The 19,553-nt window shown below is 47.3% G+C and overlaps 1 protein-coding gene across 24 annotated transcripts in view; it reads right to left on the bottom strand.

Annotated features, from left to right (window-relative positions):
- LOC309549166 (protocadherin Fat 4-like) overlaps nucleotides 1-19,553 on the bottom strand; it is a 292,459-nt gene that overhangs the window by 42,061 nt on the left and 230,845 nt on the right. For 10 of the 24 annotated variants that reach the window (XM_082249240.1, XM_082249258.1, XM_082249263.1 and 7 more), the window contains 4 exons: nucleotides 15,571-15,669; nucleotides 15,219-15,317; nucleotides 10,706-10,804; nucleotides 10,427-10,525 (listed from right to left, as the gene is read on the bottom strand). The exons of 2 other annotated variants lie outside the window; for them this stretch is intronic. In XM_082249240.1, the coding sequence (XP_082105366.1) occupies nucleotides 10,427-10,525; nucleotides 10,706-10,804; nucleotides 15,219-15,317; nucleotides 15,571-15,669 (396 nt within the window). The remainder of the gene's footprint in view (nucleotides 1-10,426; nucleotides 10,526-10,705; nucleotides 10,805-15,218; nucleotides 15,318-15,570; nucleotides 15,670-19,553) is intronic. 12 more of the 24 variants (XM_082249261.1, XM_082249244.1, XM_082249248.1 and 9 more) reach the window with 4 other exon arrangements.

Below are 19,553 nucleotides of genomic sequence, written 5' to 3'. Positions count from 1 at the left end.
CAGCCCACAGAGGAGTGGTTAGACAGAGATCAGAAAGCACAGAGCACAATCTCCCTGTGCATAGATGATGATCAAATCATACATATATGTAACTGTCAGACTGCTAAAGACATGTGGGAAGAGTTACAGAAAGCACGTGAAAGAGTTAATCTCAGCAATAAACTGTATTTAATCAGAAAGCTCTATCAGACTAAGCTACAGAAAGACCAGGACATGCAGGACTATATAAGACAGACCTTAGAGATGGTGGAGAGACTGAGAGGGATTGGAGAAGAGATAAAAGATTTCCATGTTGCAGCACTGTTATTAAGTGGACTTCCTGAAAGTTATGAGACACTTGTCACAGCACTAGATGCACGTCCAGATGATGATCTGACACTGGAATATGTTAAAGGCAAGCTTGTGGATGAATACAAGCGCAAAACTGAAAGCATGAGTAATGTGAGTGTGTGTTCAGAGACAGCTTTAAAGACAAAATTAAAAAATAAACACAGTAACATGCAACTAGAAAAGCGGGAATGCTTTGTGTGCAAGAAACCAGGACACCTAAAAGCAGATTGTAGAATCTGGAAAGCTAGAATGCAAAAACAAAGTGCATTGCAACAAGCTAAGAATGTCATAGAAACAAAGGAGTATGCATTCGGATCCAAAAATGGTGTCACCTCTGTGCAAGCATGGTGTGTGGACTCAGGTGCTACAAGTCACATGACAAATGACCGAAGTTTCTTCACTCAGCTTGATGAAAGCAAAACAGAAGGCATAACTACAGCTAATGGACAATTTATGAAATCAGTGGGAATAGGAGATGGCTTTCTATACTGTCCTATCTCTCCAGATATCACTAAAAAGATCCATATGAGGAATGTTCTGTATGTGCCAGATCTTGAAAGCAACCTTTTGTCAGTAAAAAAACTCACTAACCAAGGCAATGTAGTCACATTTCAGGGTGACAGTTGTATCATAACAAAAGGGGATTGCTTGCTTGCAAAGGCTAACATCATAGATGAACTCTATCAGCTGAACTGCAGTGAAATGGTTAAAATAGCCAAAGAGGATAAACATTCAAACTGCATCCACACTTGGCACAGACGATTGGGGCACAGAAATTCTGATACAATAAAGAAAATAGTTGAGAATAACTATGCAAGTGGTATTAAGATTAATCCATGTGATCACATAATGATTTGTACCAGCTGTATTAAAGGAAAAATGGCAAGGACACCTTTTCCCAAGCAGACCAACAGCAAATCCCAAAAACCTCTGGACTTAATACATTCAGATCTTTGTGGTCCAATGAAAACTATGACTCCAGGAAAGAAAAAGTACTTCCTGACCTTCATTGATGATTACTCCAGGTATACCACAGTATTTCTACTTCACAATAAAGATGAAGTGCCAGAGAAATTAGAAGAGTATCTCGCTCAAGTAAATAATATTTTTGGCGGAATGCCCAGAGTACTACGAACAGATAATGGCTCAGAATATACAAGTGGTAAAACACAAGCCATTCTCAGGAAGCATGGAATTATGTTCCAGACAACAGTTCCATATAACCCAGAGCAAAATGGAGTTGCAGAGAGATTGAACCGCACACTGTGTGAAAGTGGGAAGAGCATGCTATTTGATGCTGATATGCCAAATACATACTGGGGAGAAGCTATCACAACTGCATGTTATCTTCAAAATCGTTTGCCGGGAAAAGCAACAACAAAAACTCCATATGAACTGTGGAACAAAAGGAAACCAGATTTAAGACACATCAGAATTTTTGGAAGTAAAGCCTATGTACACATTCCAAAAGAAAAACGTACAAAATGGGATGCATGTGCAAAAGAAGGTGTGCTTGTGGGGTACAGTGAATCTTAAAAAGGATACAGGATTTTACATCAAGACACGAACAAAGTAACAGTCAGCAGAAGTGTGATTATTGATGAAAGTTCTGTGTGCTCAAAGTTTGAACAACAGACTCAAACTTTTCAAACTGAGAAAGAATCAACATCAGTCACTCAAGAAAATAAGGAAAGTGATACAGAAATAGAAATAACTGCAGAAGAATCAAAACCTGAAACTGAACCAGAAATACCTTCAGTCAGAAAATCAACCAGAATCAATAAAGGTGTTCCAGCTGAACGTTTATCTTACATAGCTCGCAGAGCTGTTCAAACTGAACCAGGTTCATGGAAAGAGATGCAGAAACTGCCAATGCATGAGAAACAAGTATGGTATAAAGCCGCTGATGAAGAAATGACATCACTCAAAGATCTCCAGACATGGACACTTTCAGAGCTACCTCAAGGTAAACATGCCATAGGATGTAAATGGGTTTTTAAAACCAAATGTAACTCTGAAGGGAAAGTCTGTCGGTACAAGGCAAGGCTGGTTGCTAAAGGTTACTCACAGAAGTTCGGTGAGGACTATGATGTTACTTTTGCTCCAGTTGCTAAACAAAGTACTTTCAGCAGTAGCGGAACTATCAGGGTCGCAGCGGTCGCGGTTGCGACCGGGCCCTGGAGTTCCGCTACGAGAGGGGGGGCCCGCCAGCCCCTGTTTTTTTATAGCGGCCGCGGCGTGAGGGGGCCCGTCCGTCCGCCTGATGACTCACTGTTCGCTAGTGGTGGCTGAGCTGAGTGAGAGACTAGGCTGGATGCCGCCTTCCCCGATCGTTGTGCGGGGGGGGGGGGGGGCGGAGAGGTACAGGCATGTCATGTGTGCAGTCAGTAAAGCAATCTACGAGACAGTACCTGCATTCTGCTGCTGTGCTGCCTGCACCGCCCTCAGCCCTGCCGATCCTCCAATCTGAGAGATGGCTGATGCAGTGAGGCAGCAGGGGTGGTCAGTCACTGAAAGTCAGCTGACCAGCTGACACCAATAGAGTGCAGAGGGAGGAGGAGTTCTCCCCTCTGCCAGACGAGTGTGAAGAGACTCCATGCTGTGTCTGCCTGGCTGGAGTTGCCTGAGCCTGAGTGAGGGGGAAATCGTCTTGACTCGACTCACTGCTAATAGTAAGTGAACTAAGTTCAACTTGCCTTTTTGATCCCAAACTGGAATGCTGCCTGTTAATGATCCCATCCCATGCCTGGCACAGAACAGATCTCATCCTCTACAACAGAGCTTTTGGGGGTGTAGGGATGAGATCTGCGGTGGTGGGGGGATGGGATCAGTAAGACAGAGCTAGTGGTGACACCACATCCCACCCCTCCTCCACCCCCCCCACCGATCCCTCTCCACCATCACCCCTTCACCACTGCCATTGATCCCACACCCCTCACCACCATTACCGCCCCTGATCCCACACCCCTCCCCACCACCGCCGCCCCTGATCCCACACCCCTCACCACCATTACCGCCCCTGATCCCACACCCCTCACCACCATTACCGCCCCTGATCCCACACCCCTCACCACCATTACCGCCCCTGATCCCACACCCCGCACCACCATTACCGCCCCTGATCCCACACCCCTCACCACCATTACCGCCCCTGATCCCACACCCCTCCCCACCACCGCCGCCCCTGACCCACACCCCTCACCACCATTACCGCCCCTGATCCCACACCCCACACCACCATTACCGCCCCTGATCCCACACCCCTCACCACCATTACCGCCCCTGATCCCACACCACCATTACCGCCCCTGATCCCACACCCCTCCCCACCACCGCCGCCCCTGACCCACACCCCTCACCACCATTACCGCCCCTGATCCCACACCCCGCACCACCATTACCGCCCCTGATCCCACACCCCTCACCACCATTACCCCTCCTGATCCCACACCCCTCAACACCATTACCGCTCCTGATCCCACACCACCACCACCGCTGCCACTGCTCCCACCATCCTCACCACCATCGCCATGGTTGGTGCACTATTACTGATCCCATTCAGCCATTCCCCTCTTCACCAGCCCTGCTGCTGATCCCATTCCCCAGGTCAAAAGTATATACGGTAGTTTTTATTTTTTTTATTTTTTGTATGTATGCATCTCCTGTCAGTGTCCAGGGGGCCTCCTAAGCCTGAGAGAGGTTGAGGGTCTTGAAGGAGTTCTAGAGGGTGATAAACATTTAGATAAACTCTGATGCATCGCAGAAAAACGCATCCTTCCTTACACTGGAAGAATACATATGACAATATGTGTCTGCTGTACCATGTACTGGTATAAAGAAGTCTCCCGTTCTTTGTATTATTTCCTTTATGTGAAATCCCTGGTGTTCTGACAGTCCCTCTGCTTTCCCTACTAAATGCTGACCACACTAGGCAGGAGAGCACAGCATGGTTAGTTCCATAAATATGCTGGGAACTCGGTGTGCTCTCCTCCAATGATCAGACTTGTCCTGTCACCCTCCCATCCCCCGCACAGCCATTGCCTGGGGGTAGCTCAGTGTGCTGTTGCTTCTACTTCCTCCAGATTTTATTAATTCGAGAATAGAGGGAATGTGATCATTTATAAAAAAAAAAAGGGTCAAAAACATGCTTTTTCGGGGGGGGGCCCTTCATGATTTCTTGCACCGGGGCCCTGAGAAATCTAGTTACGCCTCTGACTTTCAGAACACTAATGACAGTGGCTGCCATGCGTACAATGATTGTGAAACATCACGATATTAAGACAGCTTTTCTTAATGGTGATATTGAAGAAGAAATTTACATGTCACAGCCAGAAGGATATTTAAAAAAGGGACAAGAGCATCTTGTCTGCAAGTTGAATAAATCCCTTTATGGCCTTAAACAATCAGCTCGAGCATGGAACCTGAAGATTAATCAAGTTCTACTAAATTAAGGATTTACAAGAAGCAAAGCTGATCCGTGCCTATATGCTAAACAAGTAGACACTGAGGGGATGTATCTGCTAATTTATGTAGATGACCTGATCATTGCTCACAAAAACGACAATCAAATTGCAAAGTTAACAGGAGTACTCAACAAGCACTTTGAAACTAAAGACCTAGGTGAAGTGACATATTATCTTGGAATTGACATCCAGCGTGAGAAAGATGGAAGTTTCCTGTTGAATCAGAGTGCAAAAATTGAATCTATTCTTTAGCAATTCAACATGACAGAGGCGAAAGGAGCAAGCACACCTATGGATACAGTCTATCCAAAGTTAGAAGGAGAAGATGATCTTCTCGCATCCAATGAACAATACAGACAAGCAGTGGGGGCACTTCTCTATATTGCAACCACTACACGTCCAGACATTGCAGCCAGCATGTCTCTTCTTTGTAGGCGAGTTGATAAACCACGTCAAAGAGACTGGAATGCGATCAAAAGAGTTATGAGATATCTGAAACAGACAAAAGACTTAAATTTGAAACTATCAGCAAGTGGTGGTTTAAACCTCGTGGGATATGTGGACTCCGATTGGGCAGGTGATCACAGCACACGCAAATCCACAAGTGGTTACTTATTAAAATTAGGAGACAGTCCTATATCATGGTCCAGCAAGAAACAGATGTCAGTGGCATTGTCCTCTACAGAAGCTGAATACATATCTGCAGCTTATGCCAGTCAAGAAGTTGTGTGGTTACAGCAATTACTCAAGGATCTTGGAGAAGCAACATCAGAACCTACCGTCTTATTTGAGGACAATCAGGCTTGCATTAAGCTTGCAACAAGTGAGAAAATTAATGGAAGAACCAAGCACATCGATGTCAGACATCATTACATTCATGACTTTCAGCGTCTAGAGATTCAGTGTCTGGGATTAGGCCAAGCCAGAATGGATTAAGCCGCCAGTTACTGTGCGGTGGCCTGGACAAAACATCCAGGAGCACCCAGTAAGGGGCGTGGTCAGACAGGATACGCGGGCAAAAGCCCGCTGCCTGTAGCTGAGGAGCAAGCTGTGGGGAAATAAAGATGTAATCAATGCGAGACATGGTGGCATGAGCCGCCGAGAAGCAGGAGTAAGCCCTCTTAGTAGGATACAGGTGGCGCCAGGTGTCAATCAGCGAGAACTGGGACATTACCCGACCGAAACGGGTCAGACCATTCGAAGGCCGGGCCGGGAGAGCTGAACTCACCCTATCCAGCTCGGGGTCAATGGTCATATTAAAATCACCCAGCCATACAACAGGCACAGAAGGATGGCGTGCAATAAAGTCTAAACCGGCCCCAAGGACAGCCCCAGAAAATGGGGGAGGCACATAGTAGGCCAGCAACAGAATAGAAGAACCCGCCAGTGTAGCATGTAGAAGAACATAGCGACCCTGAGGGTCGGTCTCCACCGAACAAATAGCAAAAGGGAGGGACTTAGCAACTAATATTGAGACTCCACGGGAGTAGGAACTGTACGTGGCATGATATGTCCACCCCATCCAGGGCTTCCGTAGAGCGCGAACCAAGGAGCCAGTGGCATGGGTTTCAGTTAGAACAACAATATCTGCAGCTTGGGCTTTCAAAAAAGTAAAGAGGGCCGTACGTTTGATTTTGTCCCTAATGCCACGAACATTCCAAACTAGCAATTTCAACGGGGCCATGGAGGTAGGTAAAAAAATGGCACCAGGATAGAAAGGTTCAGTGGAGACCAAGCCTGCAGAGAGGTACAGACTGAGACATGGCAAGAAAACATAGAAAAATGGCAGCATCGCAATATCATAAGGAACAGCACACAATAAACATTCTGTAAATAAACAACCCTAACCCACCCAGCTCTACACCAACCCCAACTTGTGCGAGCATACATCCCCGAACAGAAAAACCCAACAGTACCCACATTGAAACAGAGGGAGCACCAGCTGCAGCGGAGACCCGAAAGGGGCCCGCACACACACAGCCAGGACACCAGACATAGTATAGCAATAAACACAATCAAATTTGCAATCTGGGCACAGCGTAACGAGGGGGCAAACATCCTCTGAAGAGCAAAAGAGTTCCTGTAGTAGTGCCAGCAAGCAGCCCCCACAAGACAGGACATCTGGGGGGCCGAGCCGGCGGAGCAAAACAAAGGGAGAGCATACGGCAGTCTGTAAAAATATTTCCACGGTGCACATGGTGAATAAACGGTGTCCAGAACAGGGGGAGAAGGAAGAACAGGGGGGGGGGGGGGGGGGGACAGAGTGTCACAAAAAGGAGGGCAAATCCGCAGCAGTTCCTCACGTCTTGAGTAGGGATGGATGGAGCAGGGGATCAGGGTCAACAGTGACGGAGGGGCAGTATAAAAAATAGGTGGCTCACAGGGCAAATATGGGCAGTAAGGTGGGCACAGCAGGAAAGGTGACTGCGGACAAAAGTGTACTCACGCACTAGGCAGGTCTCAGTCTATCCAACCATGCCACAGCCTCTTCAGGATCCTCGAAAAAATGCACCCGGTCCTCGCCCACCACACGGAGCCTGGCAGGGAACAACATAGCATATTTCAGGTTTTGGGCGCGCAGTCTCCGCTTGATATCTGTAAACTTGCCTCTGCGACGCTGGACCTCTGCAGAAAAATCCGGGAATGCGAGCACCTGGCTGTTGAGGTGGGGAATGTTGCCCTTATCCCGGGCCAAACGTAAGATGGCATCCCGGTCCCGGTAGTTGAGGAATTTAGCTATGAACACCCTGGCGGGCGCTCCCGGAGGTGGCGACTTGGATGGCACCCGATGAGCCCGTTCAACCACGAAGGATTGGGAGAATGCGTCCCGGCCATAGGTGGTCACCAGGAGATCCTCAAGGAACGTGGCAGGGGAGGCCCCCTCAGCACCCTCAGGCAGGCCCACGAAGCGCAAGTTGTTTCGGCGCATCCGATTCTCAAGATCGTCCTGCTTAGAGAGCAACAAGGATATATGGCGTTCTGCCTGGTCAGAGGAGGCCTGCAGGGGGGGGACCGCATCCTCCACGCGGCCTAAGCGGTGCTCGGTTTCGGACACCCGGTCTCGCAGTTTCTGGAAATCCTGACGGAGGAGGGAAACATCAATTTTAACTTCCTCTATGCGAGCCGTCAGGGTCGCCTGGCAGGTGGATATGGCGTCAAGCACTTGTGCCAGATCAGCCGTGGATGCAGCCGGAGCGGTGGATGAGGCCGCGCCATTTTCCAGCGGGGCCTCCTTGTCCTTGTGCCGGAATTTGTCCAGCTTCGCAGCGGCCTCCGACTTCTCCCGGGGGGGAGACATACCACCGCGGGATCCGGGAGCAGGTAGGGGTCAGGAAGAGATGAGTTCTGGACTCAGCGATGAATCAGGATCGATAATTCAGGATAATGCCGGAGGAGCTCTCGTGCAATGCGACCTACTCCATTGCTCTCCAGGCCACGCCCCCTTACATTCATGACTTAGTTGATCAGAAAGTGATTGTACTTGTGTATTGTGAGTCGAAAAAAATGATTGCTGATGCTTTGACAAAGCCACTAGCTAGAACCAGATTTGTGGATCTTAGATCAGAAATGGGATTGACATAGATAGTAGTTGTTGAGTGGGGGTGTTAGCATACAATTATATCAGCAACAAATACTATATGTCATTGTTGTGTGCCTATTACATTGTATGACCACTGGATGGCAGTGTTACATTTGTGAGTTCATGTTTTGTCTATGCCTCAAAGAGTAATAAAGAAGAGTTCCTGCTCAGAACAGGAAGCAGTGTTCAGTGAAACAACAGACTGTCTGCCTGTGCATTGTTTTAGCCCCAAAAGGTTATATCTAACACACACCACTATAAACATGAAACAATGCATGCAGAGATGTAAAGTGCTATTCTACCCACAAGAGATAGCTTCCATTCTGGATGCAGTTGCCTGAGCATTGATCCCACAATGGGTGCATACTGGGAGAACCCCCTCACCCTCACTGCCACTGAGCATGTGCTAAAAGTCTGCTGTCTCAGTTGGTGTCTCGAAGGAGCAAGCTGTCCCAGCCAGCAGTACCCACCAGCAGTAACAGCCAGCAGTACCCACCAGCACTACCAGTTAGCAGTACCAGCCAGCACTACCCACCAGCAGTACCAGTTAGCAGTACCAGTCAGCAGTACCCACCAGCAGTACGCACCAGCAGTAACAGCCACCAGTACCCACCATCAGTACCAGCCAGTAGTACCCACCAGCAGTAACAGCCAGAAGTACCCACCAGCAGTACCAGCCTGCAGGACCCACCAGCAGTACCAGCCTGTAGTACCCACCAGCAGTAACCGACCGGAAGTACCAATCAGCAGTACCAGCCAGCAGTAAGCACCAGCAGTAACAGCCACCAGTACCCACCAGCAGTATCAGCCAGAAGTACCAGCCAGCAGTACCCATTCAGCAGTGCTCACCATCTGTACCAGCCAGCAGTACCCACTAGCAGTACCAGCCAGCAGTACCCACCAGCAGTACCAGTCTGCAATACCCACCAGCAGTAGCCAACAGCAGTAACAGCCAACAGTACCAGCCAGCAGTACCCACCAGCAGTACCAGCCAGCAGTACCAGTCATCAGTACCCGCCAGCAGTACCAGCCAGCAGTATCAGCCAGCAGTACCCACCAGCAGTACCAGGTAGCAGTACCCGCCAGCAGTACCAGCCAGGAGTACCAGCCAGGAGTGTCAACCAGCGGTACGCACCAACAGTAACAGCCAGCAGTACCATCAGCAGTGCCCCCCAACAGTACCCACCAGTAGTACCCACCAGCAGTACCCACCAGCAGTATCTATCTATAGGACCAGCCAGCAGTACCTGCCAACAGTACCAGCCAGTAATACCCACCAGCAGTACCCACCAGCAGTAACAGCTAGCAGTACCCACCAGCAGTACATACCAGCAGTAACAGCCAGCAATACCCATCAGCAGTACCCAGAAGCAGTACCCACCAGTAGTAACAGCCAGCAGTACCCATCAGCAGTACCCACCAGCAGTACCAGCCAGCAGTACCAACCAGTAGTACCAGCCAGCAGTACCCACCAGCTGTACCAGCCAGGAGTACCAGCCAACAGTACCCACCAGCAGTAAGAGCCAGCAGTATCCACCAGCAGTACGCACCAGCAGTAACAGCCACCAGTACCCACAACCTGTACCCCCCAGTGTACAAGCAAGCAGTACCCACCAGCAGTACCAGCAAGCAGTACCCACCAGCAGTACCAGCCAGCAGTACCAACCAAGCAGTACCCAATAGCAGTAACAGCCAGCAGTACTAGCCAGCAGTACCCACCAGCAGTAACAGCCAGCAGTATCCATTAGCAGTATCCACCAGCAGGACCAATCTTGGGCACACCACTATAAACATGAAACAATGCATGCAGAGATTTACAGTGCCATTCTACTCACAAGAGATAGCTTCCATTCCAGATGCAGTTAGCTGAGCATTGATCCCACACATTGAGAACCCCCTCACCTTCAGCGCCACTTTTAGTGTGTGCTAAAAGTCTGCTAAAAATTTTGATATTTAGTATTTTGGAGTGCAACGTCTATCTTTTGGACTATATACTACAAATGTGTGACGTTATCATTTTATATGTGTGTTTGTGTATCTCAGAGATGTTCACCTTTCAGCAGCAGTGTCTTGATGTTCCTTAGGCTCTGTCACCGTACCCTTTGCTTGGGTCTCTGGATTGATCTTCTGTGGGATAGTCTTGGGCACACCACTATAAAGATGAAACAATGCATGCAGAGCTTTAAAGTGCCATTCTACCAACAAGAGATAGCTTCTATTCTGGATGCAGTTGGCTGAGCATTGATCCCACAATGGATGCATACTGGGAGAACCCCCTCACTCTCAGCGCCACTGAGCGCATGCTAAAAGTCTGCTAAAAAAAGATGTTCACCTTTCAGCAGCAGTGTCTTGATGTTCCTCAGGCTCTGTCACTGTACCCTTTGATTGGGTCTCTGGAGGGATCTTCTCTGGGATAATCTTCGACACACCACTGTAAACAATAAATAATGTATAGATTTAAAGTGACATTTTACCCACAAGAGATAGCTTCCAGTCTGGATGGTGTTGGCTGAGGATTGGGAGATCCTCCTGACCTTCAATGCTGCTGTATGTCTCCTGAAAAGGCAGTGCATTTCTGCATGTGTCAGGAAAGCATACATTTCTGCACACATATAAAAGAGGGTACACTGTGTGTCTATATAAAGTACTGTGCAAAAGTTTTAGGCAGGTGTGAAGACATTTTGTAGGAATGCTTTCAAGATGTATATTTTAATTGTTTATTTTTAGCAATTTATAAAATGCAAAGTGAGCGTAAAGAAGAAAATACTATTTTAAATCAATATTTTGTGTGACTACCCTATGGCTTTAAACCAGCATTAACGTGTACGCTTGCACACTTTGAACTCTTGCACAAAGTCAGGGATTTTGTAGGATTAGAGTCAGGATTATGATTAACCAATTATAACAAGCAGGTACTATTAATTGATCAATTTCAGATGTGTAAGTTGAAACACAGTCATTAACGAAAACAGGAATAGCTGCGCAGGAGGCTTAAAACTGGGTGAGAAACAGCCAAACTCTGCTACTATGGGAAAGTTGTAAATAACAGTTTCATGTCACAGGTCATACACCATGGCACATAGTGAAGCATGGTGGAGGTTCCTTCAAAGCTCGGGGCTGCATTTCTGCAAATGGAGTTGGAGATTTGGTCAGGATCAATGGTGTCCTCAGTGCTGAGAAATACAAGCAAATACTTATCCATCATGCAATACCATCAGGGAGGCATGTGTCTGGCCCCAAATTTATTCTGCAGCAGGACAACCATATCACACATTCAGCCAACGTCATTAAGAACTATGTTCAATGTAAAAAGCAAGGAGCCCTGGAAGTGATGGTTTGGCTCCCACGAAGACCTGACCTCAATATCATCGAGTCTGTCTGGGATTACAGGAAGAGACAGAAGGATCTGAGGCAGCCTACATCCACAGAAGATTCGTGCTTAGTTCTGCAAGATGTTTGGAACAACCTACCTGCCGTGTTCCTTCAAAACTGTGAGCAGGTCTACCTAGAAGAATTGATGCTGTTTTGAAGGCAAAGGGTGGTCACACCAAATATTGTTTGACTTGTATTTCTCTTCTGTTTATTTACTAACCATTTTGTTTATTGATAAAAATAAAGTATTAACCACTTGCTGACTGCGGCACGACTATATACGGTGGCAGTCAGCCCCTCACAGGCAAAGTGACGTATGGGTACGTCACTAGCCTGTGAGGCTCTAGGCAGCGAGCGTGCGCCGCCGGAGGCGTGCTCCCGCTCGCTCACGGACCCCCCCGCGCGAGTGACCGGCGGACCCAATGTCCGCCGGTCACTCGCGATCGTCGGTTACACCGGCAGAAAGGCAGGCGGCTAATGTAAACACAGCCGCCTGTCATTCTCCCCTGTGTAATAGCATAGATCATACGGTCCTGCTATGTAGGACTGTAGATCTGTGCTGTTACACACACAGCCACATCCAATCACATTTAGAAGCATGCCCCTAGGGACACACTTAACCCCTCCCTCTCCAATAAAGTTAACCCCTTCCCTCCCAGTGTCATTTTTACAGTAACAGTGCATATGTATAGCACTGATTACTGTAGTAATGTCACTGGTACCCCCAAAAGTGTCAAAAATGTCAGTCAAGGGTCCAATCTGTCCGCCGCAATGTTGCAGTCCCGCAAAAAAATTGCAGATCGCCGCCATTACTCGTTAAAAAAAAAAACAATAAAAATGACAAAAATCTTTCCCTTAGTTAGTAAACGCAATAACTCTTGCGCAAACCAATCAAAATACGCTTTTTGCCATTTTTTTTTACCAAACATATGTAGCAGAAAACAAATTGGCCTAAAATGTTAAAAAATTTTGATTTTTACTTTTTTTTGGGGGGGAATTTCATATAAAAAAATGTGAAAAATATTGTTATTTTTGCAAAATTGTTGCTATTTTTTTGTTTATAGCGCATGATCAAAAAATCGCAGAGGTGATCAAATACCACCAAAAGAAAGCTCTGTTTGTGGGAAAAAAAGGACATCAATTTAATTTGGGTACAGCGTCGCACGACCGCGCAATTGTCTGTTAAAGTCAAGCAGTGCCGAATCGCAAAATATGTCCTGGTCAGGAAGGGGGTAAAATCTTCCGGGGCTTAAGTGGTTAACATTTATTTACCTATCCAACATCAATTTCTAAAAACATTCTTAACTACTTCAATACAGGGCACATTTACCCCCTTCCTGCCCAGGCCGATTTTCAGCTTTCAGCACTGTCGTATTTTGAATAACAATTGCACGGTCATGCAACACTGTACTATACTGAAGAAATTGATACCATTGAATGGACCCCATGCTCACCTGACCAAAATGAGTACCATTTTAAGGTTGCCGTAATGAAATTTCAGCAAAATGTACTAGCCTGCAGCATCATTTTTTCACCAAGATTTTTGGGGTGTTTTTGAATTCAGCCCTCTGTAGGTTGATCTTTTTCATTTCCATTAAATGATGAAGTATTCTTTTGTTCCTAACACATTACCTAGTTCATATCAGTATAGATATCCAGCTTTAAATTTTGCCCCATTTGATGTGTATTCAAAGTGTTCCTTTAATTTTTTCATATATATATATATATATATATATATATATATATACATACATATACATACATACAGTATCTCACAAAAGTGAGTACACCCCTCACATTTTTGTATATCTTTTCATGTGACAACACTGAAGAAATTACACTTTGCTACAATGTAAAGTACTGAGTGCTCAGCTTGTATAAGAGTGTAAATTTGCTGTCCCCTCAAAATAACTCAACACACAGCCATTAATGTCTAAACCGCTGGCAACAAAAGTGAGTACATCCCTAAGTGAAAATGTCCAAATTGGGCCCAATGAGCCATTTTTCCTCCCCGGTGTCATGTGACTCATTAGTGTTAAATGGTCTCAGGTGTGAATGGGGAGCAGGTGTGTTAAATTTGGTGTTATCGCTCTCACTCTCTTATACTGGTCACTGGAAGTTCAACATGGCACCTCATGTCAAAGAACTCTCTTTATATCTGAAAAAAAGAATTATTGCTCTACATAAAGATGGCCTAAGTTATAAGAAGATTGCCAAGACCCTTAAACTGAGCTGCAGTCTGGTAGTCAAGACCACAGAGTGGTTTACCAGGACAGGTTCCACTCAGAACAAGCCTCGCCATGGTCGACCAAAGGAGTTGAGTGCTCCTGCTCAGCGTCATATCCAGAGGTTGTCTTTGGGAAATAGACGCATGAGTACTGCCAGCATTGCTGCAGCAGTTGAAGGGGTGGGGGGTCAGCCTATCAGTGCTCAGACCATACGCCGCAAACTGCATCAATTGGTCTGCATGGCTGTTGTCCCAGAAGGAAGCCTCTTCTAAAGATGATGCACAAGAAAGCCCGCGAATAGTTTGCGGAAGACAAGCAGACTAAGGATGGAATACTGGAACCATGCATGTCCTGTGGTCGAATGAGACCAAGATAAACTTATTAGGTTCAGAGGGTGTCAACCGTGTGTGGCAGCAACCAAGTGAGGAGTACAAAGAAAAGTGTGCCTTGCTTACAGTCAAGCGTGGTGGTGGGAGTGTCATGGTCTGGGGCTGCATGAGTGCTGCCGGCACTGGGGAGCTACAGTTTATTGGGGGGGACCATGAATGCCAGCATGTATGTGAGATACTGAAGCAAAAGCACAATCCCCTCCCTTCAGAGACTGGGCCACAGGGCAGTATTTTGAACATGATAATGACCCCAAACACACCTCCAAGACGACCACAGCCTTGCTAAAGAAGCTGAGGGTAAAGAGGATGGACTGGCCAAGCATGTCTCCAGACCCAAACCCTATTGAGCATCTGTGGGGACATCCTCAAACGGAAGGTGGCGGAGCGCAAGGTCTCTAACATCCACCAGCTCCGTGATGTCGTGATGGAGAAGTGGGAGAGGACTCCAGTGGCAACCTGTGAAGCTATTGTGAACTCCATGCCCAAGATGGTTAAAGCAGTGCTGGAAAATAATGGTAGCCACACAAAATATTTAGGCCCAATGTAGACATTTTTACCTAGGGGTGTATTCACGTTTGTTGCCAGTGGTTTAGACATTAATGGCTGTGTGTTGAGTTATTTTAAGGGGACATCAAATTTACACTGTTATCTAAGCTGTACACTCTTTACTTTACATTGTAGCAAAGTGTCATTTCTTCAGTGTTGTCACATGAAAATATATAATAAAATACTTACATAAATGTGAGGGGTGTACTCACATGTGAGATACTGTATACAGTATATATATATATATATATATATATATATATATATATATATATATATGTGTGTGTGTGTTTATCTCAGAGATGTTCACCTTTCAACAGCAGTGTCTTGATGTTCATCAGGCTCTGTCACCGTACCCTTTGCTTGGGTCTCTGGAGTGATCTTCTCTGGGATAATCTTGGGCACACCACTATAAACATGAAACAATGCATGAATTAAAGTGCCATTCTACCCACAAGAGATAGCTTCCATTCTGGATGCAGTTGGCTGAGCATTGATCCCACAATAGGTGCATACTGGCAGAACCCCCTCACCCTCAGCGCCACTGTGTGCTAACAATTTTGATATTCATTATTTTGGAGTGCAACGTCAATCCTTTGGACTTTATGCTACAAAGTGTGACTTTATAATACTATATATTTGTGCTTCTCAGAGATATTCACCTTTCAGCAGCAGTGTCTTGATGTTCCTCAGGCTCTGTCACCGTGACCTTTTTTTGGGTCTCTGGAGTGATTTTCTCTGGGATAATCTTGGGCACACCACTATAAACATGAAACAATGCATGCAGAGATTTAAAGTGTTATTCTACCCACAAGAGATAGCTTCCATTCTGGATGCAGTTGGCTGAGCATTGATCCCACAATGGGTGCATACTGGGAGAACCCCCTCACCCTCACTGCCACTGAGCATGTGCTAAAAGTCTGCTGTCTCAGTTGGTGTCCCGAAGGAGCAAGCTGTCCCAGCCAGCAGTACCCACCAGCAGTACCAGCCCGCAGTACCCACCAGCAGTACCAACCTGCTGTACTCACCAGCAGTAACAGCCAGCAGTACCCACCAGCAGTACCAGCTAGCGGTACCAGCCAGCACTACCCACCAGCAGTACCAGTTAGCAGTACCCACCGGCAGTACCCACAAGCAGTAACAGCCAGCAGTACCCACCAGCAGTACGCACCAGCAGTAACAGCCACCAGTACCCACCAGCAGTACCAGCCAGCAGTACCCACCAGTAGTACCCACCAGCAGTAACAGCCAGAAGTACCCACCAGCAGTACCACCCTGCAGTACCCACCAGCAGTACCAGCCTGTAGTACCCACCAGCAGTAACTGACCGGAAGTACCAATCAGCAGTACCAGCCAGCAGTACCCACCAGCAGTAAGCACCAGCAGTAACAGCCACCAGTACCCATCAGCAGTATCAGCCAGAAGTACCCACCAGCATTACCATTCAGCAGTGCTCACCATCTGTACCAGCCAGCAGTACCCACTAGCAGTACCAGCCAGCAGTACCCACCAGCAGTACCAGCCTGCAATACCCACCAGCAGTAACAGCCAACAGTACCAGCCAGCAGTACCCACCAGCAGTACCAGCCAGCAGTACCAGTCATCAGTAACCGCCAACAGTACCAGCCAGCAGTATCCACCAGCAGTACCAGGTAGCAGTACCCGCCAGCAGTACCAGCCAGGAGTACCAGCCAGGAGTGTCAACTAGCGGTACGCACCAACAGTAACAGCCAGCAGTACCATCAGCAGTGCTCCCCAGCAGTACCCACCAGCAGTACCCTCCAGCAGTACCTATCAATAGGACCAGCCAGCAGTACCCACCAGCAGTACCTGCCAACAGTACCAGCCAGTAATACCCACCAGCAGTACCCGCCAGCAGTACCCGCCAGCAGTAACAGCCAGCAGTAGCAGCCAGCAGCACCCACCAGCGGTACCCACCTGCAGTACATACCAGCAGTAACAGCCAGCAGTACCAAGCAGCAGTACCCACCAGCTGTACCAGCCAGGAGTACCAGCCAACAGTACCCACCAGCAGTAACAGCCAGCAGTATCCACCAGCAGTACGCACCAGCAGTACGCACCAGCAGTAACAGCCACCAGTCGGAAAAAGGTAAAAAGGAAGCAAAGAAATGTGACCTTAAAGGGGTTGCAGGAAGGGATGCTCAATCTGATAATTTAAAATAAAAGTACTTTATTGTTAATAGTAAGAAATTACATTTAGTGCACTTCCCACTACGTGGGGTAACGACACTACTGAGAGACCAGACACAGAAAGACTCACAAAAACGACAGCATAAAACCAACACAGAGACAGACACACACACGCCACCTGCTACACCACACTACTGGGAAATCACAAACTCAGCCAGTGGCAGTATATGGCCCATTCAGACCCTATTCACTGCCACAATGGCTGAATGCATGCTGGCATGCCAGGAATAATGGCTGGTATATATTTGATTGAGGTGAGGCCGGCAAGACAATGTATAGGTATGCAAGTCTATGTATACTAGAATGGTATTGCAAATATGGATGATCACATGACTCTCTGCAGTTTATCTAGTTTGAATCAGAGAGAAATCTTCTCATTTGAAGACAGCAATACTATCTGGTTATTGAAATTCCAGATCTGGTTGCTCGCAAGGTTTGAAGTATTGTTCCAGTAGGTATAGATATGCATTCACGTGGATCCCTGCAAGTCACGTCCTGAAGAAGCGTGCGTCACGCATGCGAAACGCGTTGACATCACGCGCCCCTGCCTGTCTTCTACAGGGAATAGCCTACAAGTCCATGTCTATGCGGCCGCATTGATTGGCTACAGCCTGCATCATCACCGGTGGAAGTGACGAACCGGATTCATGAAACAAACAGGGGGAATCTGGAGACCGCGGGCTGGAAATATATGAATGTCCTCCCGGAAACAGTCCTATAGTACCAGCGGAGGAGCCTCTGATTCAGTGAAGGGGATAGAGAAAGGGCCGTGAACATCGGGCATCTCTGAGCGGTGGAACATTCCGGGGACAGGGTAAGCAAACTGCCTAAGTCTATATGACAGGTTATTAACAATCTGATTGCTGCCCGGATTCCCTATACTATAGAGATCTATCTGATGTGAGCCCTCGCTGCCATAGTCTGCAGCGTCTCTCCCCCCCACAGCACTGTGGACATTAGGATATACTTACCTGCCAAATTTCCTTCCCGGCTGGGTCCTTCTCTCCCCCACCGTCCAACCCGGATGAGCAGGCATTCTGCTAAGAACCTATTGGTGAAATCTCACTTCCCTATATACTGGTCACTGTGACACATCTATTACCATAGACTGTTTTGAGATTTCAATGCTACCATGGAATGACTTGCAGGGATCCACATGAATGCATATCTATACCTACTGGAACAATACTTCAAACCTTGTGAGCAACCAGCTCTGGAATTTCAATAAGCAGATAGTATTGCTGTCTTCAAATCAGAAGATTTCTCTCTGATTCAAACTAGATAAACTGCAGAGAGTCATGTGATCATCCATATTTGCAATACCATTCTAGTATACATGGACTTGCATACCTATACACCAGGCATGTCCAACCTGCGGCTCGGGGGCTGCATGCGGCCTTGAACCGCAGGCAATGCGGCCCACTGCCCCCTGACATTTTTTTTTTTTTTTTGCTGGGGAGGAAGGAAGTCAAGTCGGGGGCATGGCCACAGAGGCTGCCTTGGAGGGGATCATCCACTAGTTGTGTTAATTTACTGCTGGAGGGCTGGGGGGGGGGGGGGGGTGCGGCAGCACAGGAGGTCACGGCTGTGTTTTATTACTTATATACCTTAACTATAGTATATATTTTATATGCGGCCCGAGAAAATTTCTCTACACTCAATGTGGCCCAGAGAAGCCAAAAGGTTGGACACCCATGCTATACACTGTCTTGCCGGCCTCACCTCAATCACATATATACCAGCCATTATTCCTGGCATGCCGGCATGCATTCAGCCATTGTGGCAGTGAATAGGGTCTGAATGGGCCATATACTGCCACTGGCTGAGTTTGTGATTTCCCAGTAGTGTCGTGTAGCAGGTGGCGCGTGTGCGTCTGTCTCTGTGTTGGTTTTATGCTGTCGTTTTTGTGAGTTTTTCTGTGTCTGGTCTCTCAGTAGTGTCGCTACTCCACGTAGTGGGAAGTGCACTAAATGTAATTTCTTACTATTAACAATAAATTACTTTTATTTAAAATTATCAGATTGAGCATCCCTTCCTGCAACCCCTTTAAGGTCACATTTCTTTGTTTCCTTTTTACCTTTTTCTGTTAAGTATTTTCTGATTGCGGCTGCTCTCTGATCCACATTGGGCCAACAGGAGACTATCTGCTGTGCCCTGGATGTAAGTGGGTCGCTCTGCTTGGTTACAAGCATATTGTAGCCTCCCTGATCTCCACACCACCTCTACCTTTGTCATTAGCAGCCACCAGTACCCACAACCTGTACCCACCAGTGTACCAGCAAGCAGTACCCACCAGCAGCACCGGCAAGCAGTACCCACCAGCAGTACCAGCCAGCAGTACCCACCAGCAGTACCAGCCAGCAGTACCAACCAAGCAGTACCTGCCAGCAGTACCCAATAGCAGTAACAGCCAGCAGTACCAGCCAGCAGTACC

This window comes from Pelophylax lessonae (genome assembly GCF_965119305.1).
Source record: "Pelophylax lessonae genome assembly, chromosome: 3".
Classification (NCBI taxonomy): Eukaryota; Metazoa; Chordata; class Amphibia; order Anura; family Ranidae; genus Pelophylax; species Pelophylax lessonae.
This window is presented reverse-complemented; position numbering and strand designations above follow the sequence as displayed.